Source organism: Gadus chalcogrammus, chromosome 10 (genome assembly GCF_026213295.1).
Source record: "Gadus chalcogrammus isolate NIFS_2021 chromosome 10, NIFS_Gcha_1.0, whole genome shotgun sequence".
Taxonomy (NCBI): domain Eukaryota; kingdom Metazoa; phylum Chordata; class Actinopteri; order Gadiformes; family Gadidae; genus Gadus; species Gadus chalcogrammus.
In genome coordinates, this window is record NC_079421.1 from 6,419,690 (window position 1) to 6,427,189 (window position 7,500).

General features: G+C 47.9%; 1 protein-coding gene across 1 annotated transcript in view; it reads right to left on the reverse strand.

Moving 5' to 3' along the window:
* The window catches only part of f8 (coagulation factor VIII, procoagulant component), a 22,736-nt gene that overhangs the window by 9,855 nt on the left and 5,381 nt on the right, over positions 1 to 7,500 (reverse strand). Inside the window, exons 10-16 of the mRNA XM_056600354.1 lie at positions 7,115 to 7,202; positions 6,346 to 6,563; positions 5,773 to 5,923; positions 5,419 to 5,628; positions 3,755 to 4,656; positions 3,332 to 3,483; positions 799 to 964 (exon numbers count right to left, since the gene is read on the reverse strand). Coding sequence (XP_056456329.1) covers positions 799 to 964; positions 3,332 to 3,483; positions 3,755 to 4,656; positions 5,419 to 5,628; positions 5,773 to 5,923; positions 6,346 to 6,563; positions 7,115 to 7,202 — 1,887 coding nt within the window. The remainder of the gene's footprint in view (positions 1 to 798; positions 965 to 3,331; positions 3,484 to 3,754; positions 4,657 to 5,418; positions 5,629 to 5,772; positions 5,924 to 6,345; positions 6,564 to 7,114; positions 7,203 to 7,500) is intronic.

Here is a 7,500-nt window from a genome sequence, read left to right on the forward strand (position 1 = left end):
GGAAGCGACGGCAAGCAGCCAATTGTGCATTCTTTTGAACTAGGCCCATTGATCACGCCTCTTGTGCTGAAAAAAATGACAGCAGCTTCCCCAGACCAACGAGCATCTACGATTGAGCTTGGTCTGGCAATAGCCAGGCTATTACCAAGTAGTAATTATGTGAGATCTCTTCAGAACAGTAATCTAAAGAAGGTGTTTTTGTATTTTGTACAACAACCAATCACAGCTTGGCTGACTCTGGATCATTGCAGAAGGAACCGTGAATAATGACTTATGTATTATTATTGTGAAACAGAACGTCTCTCCTGCACTTCCATCCTGTTCTCAGCCGTCAATCCCCAGTAAACCGAACGAAACACAACACTCACCGGTTAGGACCACAAGACAGGAGTTCACAGCGTCGCTCAGTGAGCAGCTCGTAAGGGACCGTACTCACAGTGAGCAGCTCGTTAAGGACCGTACTCAGAGTGAGCAGCTCGTTAGGGACCGTACTCACAGTGAGCAGTTTGTTAGGGACCGTACTCACAGTGAGCAGCTAATTAGGGACCGTAATCACTGTGAGCAGCTCGTTAGGGACCGTACTAGTTAGAGACCGTACTCACAGTGAGTAGCTCGTTAGGGACTGTACTCGTCAGAGACCGTACTCACAGTGAGCAGCTCGTTAGGGACCGTACTCACAGTGAACAGCTCATTTTGGACGGTACTCACAGTGAGCAGCTCATTTGGGACGGTACTCACAGTGAACAGCTCATTTTGGACGGTACTCACAGTGAGCAGCTCATTTGGGACGGTACTCACAGTGAGCTGTTCGTGGACCTCGGCTCTGATGAAGGGGCCCATGATGCCCAGGTGTTCCTGGAGTTCTCCGATGACCACCGGATGCTTGAAATCCCCGTTGGTGTATGCCCGGAACACCACCTTCTTATACTCAGGCAGGAACTTCCTCATCCCTCGACGCATCTCTCTGAGGAATATGGAAGCATATATGTAGCAAAATTCAAATGGCAATGCAATTTGCAATTTGCAATTCAATAAGTAATTACGTTATGCAATTGACAATGCATTATGCAATTTCATAATGTAATTTGTAAATACGTTATTCAAACTGTATTTTAATATGCAAAGTGACAATACAATCCTCAATTAAATTTGCAAAAGTTATAACAATAAAAATACAATAACATTTTGTCAAATTCTTTTGAGTTCCTTTATTCAAATTGAAAAGCTATAGCGTCCCCGTGATTGCAATCCACTTCGCCACGCTCCGTGTGTTGCGATATTCAAATGACATTTCAATCCGCAAAACGGAATCCAAAACGGAATCCAAAGAGGAAATCCAAAGAGGAATCCAAAGAGGAATCCAAAAAGTCAATATGCAAAGTGGCAAACGTATCAGCCAATCAGCGTCTGGGCGGGAACTACTTCACTTTCTATTGTGTCTGACTGTTTTATGTGTGGGGGGTGGGAGTAGTGATGGGAATTTCGATTATCTATGGAGCACAACATAAACATTAGTAAAAGAACTCTAGAAAGAGTGCTTCATAGGAATCAGCTGTGGCGAAGACGCAATAAGGCGGACATCGGAGAAGTAGCCGATTTCATACATCGCCAATTACAGTCCTCTGGCCAACAACATGGCTACAGGTGGATGCAACAGAAGTGTTGGATGGCAGGGATCATCACGGACAGAGAGACCGTTCGTCTCTTGCTGCGTCAAATGGATGGTGGTGGCGTGGATCTCCGTGCACGGCACCGTCTGAGACGTAGAGTCGTGGCCCGAATTATGTGTGGCACTGGCACATAGATGGATATGACAAATTGAAGCCGTATGGGATATGCATCAGTGGTTGCATTGATGGGTTCTCGCCAAAGATGATCTGGCTAAACACCCAGCGAATCCTAACAGCGACCTACGTCTTATAGCGGGGTATTTCATTGATTCAGTGATGCAGCATGGTCGCCCATTGAAAGTGAGATTGGATCGCGGTACGGAGAACACACACATTGCCGCAATGCAAAGTTTTATTCACAGCAGTGAAAACGGCATTTCCCCAGACTGTGTCACTCTAGGTCCAAGCACGGGGAACCAACGTATTGAACGCTGGTGGTGTATGGCTGATTTCTATGAAGCACTCTTTCTAGAGTTCTTTTACTAATGTTTATGTTGTGCTCCATAGATAATCGAGCCAAAATTTCAGCATTTGTATACCTCCGTCTGAAATAATCTTTAATAATCGAGTTCATCATCTCCAGCTAATCTACTGTAATAATAGGCTATATGTAGCACCTATGGATAAGCTACAATTAGGCTACAATGACTGGTCTGGTCCTGTTGAGAAGTTATCTCATTATAATGAGATAGTATCTCAAAATAACGAGATACTATCTCAAAATAACGAGATACTATCTCAAAATAATGAGTTGTGACCTGCATTTTTTTTCTTTTACGTGGCGGAAACGGGCTTCCATACATACGAACTAGAAGTGAACAAGGAAATTACGAGCAAGTGACGTAGTTCTCGCCCAGACGCAGATTGGCTGATACGTTTGCCACTTTGCATATTGACTTTTTGGATTCCCTCTTTGGATTCCGTTTTGGATTCCGTTTTGCGGATTGAAATGTCATTTGAATATCGCAACACACAGAGCGTGGCGAAGTGGATTGCAATCAAGGGGGCGCTATAGCTTTTCAATTTGTATAAAGGAACTCAAAGAATTTGACAAAATGTTATTCTATTTGTATTGTTATAACTTTTGCAAATTTAATTGAGGATTGCATTGTCACTTTGCATGTTAAAATACACTTTGATAACGTATTTACAAATTACATTATAAAATTGCATAATGAATTGTCAAATACATAATGTAATTCCAAATTGCATTGCCATTTGAATTTTGCTACATATATGCTTCCATAGAGGAAGACAGGCAGACAATGCATTCACAATACACACAACATCAATGTTTCAATGCACAATATCACTCTATGTTTCAAATTGAAACATATATGTTGTGTGAGTTGAAAGAGTGATATTGTTTGGATTAAAACTTTCAATCCAAACAATATCAGACTTTAAAATGACAAAAAATCAATGTTCCAACTCACAAAAATATAAATGTTTCAACACACAAAATATCAGTCTTTCAATTGACAAAATATCAATCGTTCAAACACACATAATTGATGGCATTATTGCTTGAAGGTTGTGAGAAACAAATTTTATGTTGTTGCACTATATCCTGTTTTGAACATTATCCTATCTGTCTTTCTGAATGTCCAACACCTCATCCACTAGCAGCTGATCACCCACGGGTGCAAGGCTCACCCTACCTGGGTCTGATTAGCTGGGGGGGGATTCTGATCCCGTAGTCCCAGGTCACTTCCTCGGCAGCGATGTAATAGTTGCGGTATTTGTTGTCTCCAGTGCCGGAGCGTGGGTCTACGTGGTCCATCGTACCGTACTCACTGAATGTGTCATTCTCCTACGACGGAAATTAAGAATACAAAATCTCAAATTGGTATGTCCATTAAAAAGATCATCGGTAAAGATGTCGGGAGTTTAAAAAAACGATACAATAGCCAACATCATGTATGATGTCATGTTTGAATGAAGCACTGAAAACATGCACACACACACACACACACACACACACACACACACACACACACACACACACACACACACACACACACACACACACACACACACACACACACACACACACACACACACACACACACACACACCCGTACCCCCGAGCTGTAGTCCTCGTACTCCATGGAGAGGGAGAGCGGGGCGGTCCTGTTGTCGGTGTGGTTGAGGCCCCTCAGCTCCACTGGGTCCACGGCCTCCCCGGGCTGGGGGTCCACGCGGCTCACCTCCTCCAGGTCCAGCTCCAGCTGGCGGGGGACCACCTGCTTCTGGGCCGCGTTCTTCAGCCTCGTGAGAAGGCTGGAGTCCTCCAGGATGTGGTTGGTCTCCTCGCGCGTCTCGTTCTTTCCCGGCGTCGCTTCCCCCCGTTCCTCCGCGCCCCCCCCGGCCTCGGACCCCTCCCTCCCCGACATGCCTCTGGTCTGTCTCACGCCCCCCCCGGCCTCGCCGTCCGCAGACCCCCCCTCCCTCTCCTCCCTCATGACCTCATCGCCGTCCACCGCCAGCCTCCTCTTCCTCCCTCGGCCCCGGGGGGCACGGCCCTCCGGGTCCAGAGCGGCCAACCTCTCCTCCTCTCTCTCCAGCGCCTCCAGGACCGCCTGTGGGATGCCGTTGTCGGCATCGCCCTCTGGCGGTGTCTCGGTGGCGTTCTCCGACGGCGTCCCGGTGGCGTTCTGTGCGGTGCTGTACCCCGGCGTGATCTCGTTGGTGTCGTTGCGGTCGGCGTGCTCCGTCAACCGGGTGGCGTTGGCGTCGGGCGTCGAGGGGTCCTGGATGTTGCGGAGGCTGTTGCCGCGGCGCCCGGCCCCCGTGCGGTTGTGGGGCCGCATGGCCCGGGGCCCCATGGCCCGGGGCCCCATGGACATCATGTTGTCGACGTAGTCCTTGAGCAGGCTGTCCTCCCTGTCCACCAGCGGGTTGTCATCGCAGGGCGTCACCGTGTAGCGCACGCTCATCCCACGGCTCTTCAGGTTGCCGTCAAAGGCGCTGATCTCCCACTCACCTGAAACGGAACAAAGACAAGAAACAGTCAGGAATCATCATAATTGTTCTTACGTGATGATCACGTTGGGCGGTTAACATTTTGTTTCCATTGCTTTTAAAGTGGTGGAGGTATTCATAGGATGTGTTTGTAAATCGGAAGTCATGGAGTTCAAACCCCTAACATGACCAAAAAGGAATTAAAAAAACAGGAGCTAAAGGAAGAAGGATTGAGTATGTGAGCACAGAAAACAAAAGCATGTTTAAATAGATGAATATTGGAAGGACTCACTTCCACTCCCCTGTTTATGTCTATGATAGAGATAATGATGTCATATCTCTTAGTCAACACCCTGTGCAGTGAAATTTTTTCCTGAGAAACAAAAGGATCTTTAATTAGAAATGACTATGGTATGAAACAATGTCTCTCTTGCCAAGACATGCTGTCTTGATTTTGACTGATTTTGTGGGGTTCGACCAGACAATGGAAAGGTGAATGAAGATGACCTATCTCGGCGGCAGTAGCTCAGGAGGTAGAGCGGGTTGGCTTGTAACCACAAGGTTACTAGTTTGCTCCCCGGCCCCTCCGAGTGTCGAGATATCCCTGAGCAAGACACCTCACCATAACTGCTCCTGACGAGCTGGCAGTCGCCCTGCGTGGTTGACTCCCCCGTTGGTGTAAGGAATGGTTGCAAGTCGCTAAAAGCGTCTGCTGAATTCCCTAAATGTAAACGTGACCTTGATGGACCTTGCATTGGACGGGTTACCATGGGTTACTCTCTACCTATGAGCTCGGCCTCCATGGGGATGGTCTCGCCGGTCATGGGGAACAGGGTGAGGACCCATTGGTTGGCGTCCTGACGCTTGATGGGGTTCCCCCTGAAGTAGACGGAGAGGAAGTCGCTCTGCGTCCCCACGTTGACCACGTGCCAGAAGGTGACGTCGCTCTGGCAGGTCGCAAACTCCCGCCCGCGGAACATCCCCCCGTTCACGCCTTGAAGAGAGGGACGTGTGTGAGTGACGCATGCAAACAGACACTAACATACACCCAATAACATAGCCCTTGAGACGCTGATTCCTTTCTACAAAAGGGAAAGTCTTGTGAGGAGTGTGAGGAATTGAGGGGTGATTTACTTACTGTAAATGATGTTGGAACTGAGGAAATCAGGGTCGCTGGGATCCACCTTGGAGGGGTCGGAGCTGTACGTGTGGATGTTCTGGTCGATGTACCAGCTTCTGTTCTCATCAAACACGGCAAACATCATGCTCATCTCTTGGTCCGGACCCACCTGAGGGCAGAGGCTCAGTCAGAGAAGTACCAGGAGATCCACGTGTTGCACAGTGAGTTTATACATTCAGCCAGATTAAACCAACGGGAATAGATGAACTTTATTTATTATAGCATTTTATGAAATTAAACAAAAAATAAGTTAAACCATATGATTTCAGCAGAACTTAAATGACTAAAACATGACCTATACCTCTCAGGAAGTTAAGGCGCTCTCGAACAAGGCACAAGACACGCACTCCCACCCCAACCGCGATATGTAAACATACGTGCACATTCTGTTGGATGCTTACTGCATTTTGTTGTTCTCTACTTTTGCTGCCCAATGACTATGAAGTTTAATGTAATCGACCACGAGTGACCAACAATTAGACCGCCTTCTACCCCCTCAGAGTCTGTTCCTAGGGGGGGGGGGGCTCTCACCAGGCGTCCCACGTGGTCGATGGCCTCGTACTTGCAGATGAGCAAGGTGCCCACCAGCCCCGAGGCCAGGTCCCTCTCAGGGTGCACGGTGCTCTGATACAGCTGGGTCAGGCACTGGGGGTCCCCCTCCAGGGGGCCGCTGTCCGGGCCCAGCTTCCACACGTAGCTGAAGGTGGTGTTGGGGGGGACCCCCATGGAGCGCAGGTCCTGCGCCTCCTCTGTACAACGATACAGGGTTTAGGGAAAGGAAGGGAAAGGAAGTCGAGTCTCCTGGGGAGTCATCCTTTCTCTAGCTTATACAGACAGGGGGCGCCACACCTCTCTGCCCAGAGCAGTCAGGGTGAGGTGTCTTGCTCAGGGACACCTCGACACTCCACAACCAGCAACCTACAGGTTTTTTTTATCTCTAAAACCCAACAGGGTTTAAAACCCTAGGTTATAGAGACGGATGGTTTCAAAGCTAGCCAAAGCAAGTGTCTTCCTCCTGTCTTTGGAGAGCTAGGGTTAGGAGAGGGCATGGAGTGTGGCCTGTGAAGCCATTTGAGACCGGAACTCTCATTAAGGGCGATACAATGACAAATTGACTTGACATGAATCGATCAAAATAGATCAAATCAACATTCTTTGATCCATCTCTGCTCATTTCCTCAGCAGGATGAGGTGATTAAAATGCAATGATCATTTTGAAGAAGTTATTTCAGTGTTACAGCACTATTTTCCCAGAACAGTGGAACAGGCATTTGAGTCCTGTGTGTGGATGTAACCTTACTGTTCTGAGTCCTGTCCAGTGGCTGGACGCTGATCAGGCCCGTTGGGTAGATGTTGTACGGCCGACTCGCCATGTTCTTGAAGATGATCTGGAAAAGAACATCATAGGCATCTTTTGATTGACAAGGCGATTCTTGAACTCTTCTATCTATTTTAAATGGAGACAGGAGGTCGTTCCCTTAGTTAATCTCAATGACTTTCATCTGGTTGTATGTTCAATAGAAGAGTTGTTGACATTAGACTTGGGGCCCATCCCATTACACCCCTTGGCCCAAGCCCTTAGCCCTACCCCTCAGCCCTACCCCTCAGCACTACCCCTTAGCCCTACCCTTTAAATAAATGACTATTGGGACAGCCCCACCCTACGAGGAGTAGGGCTAAGGGCTA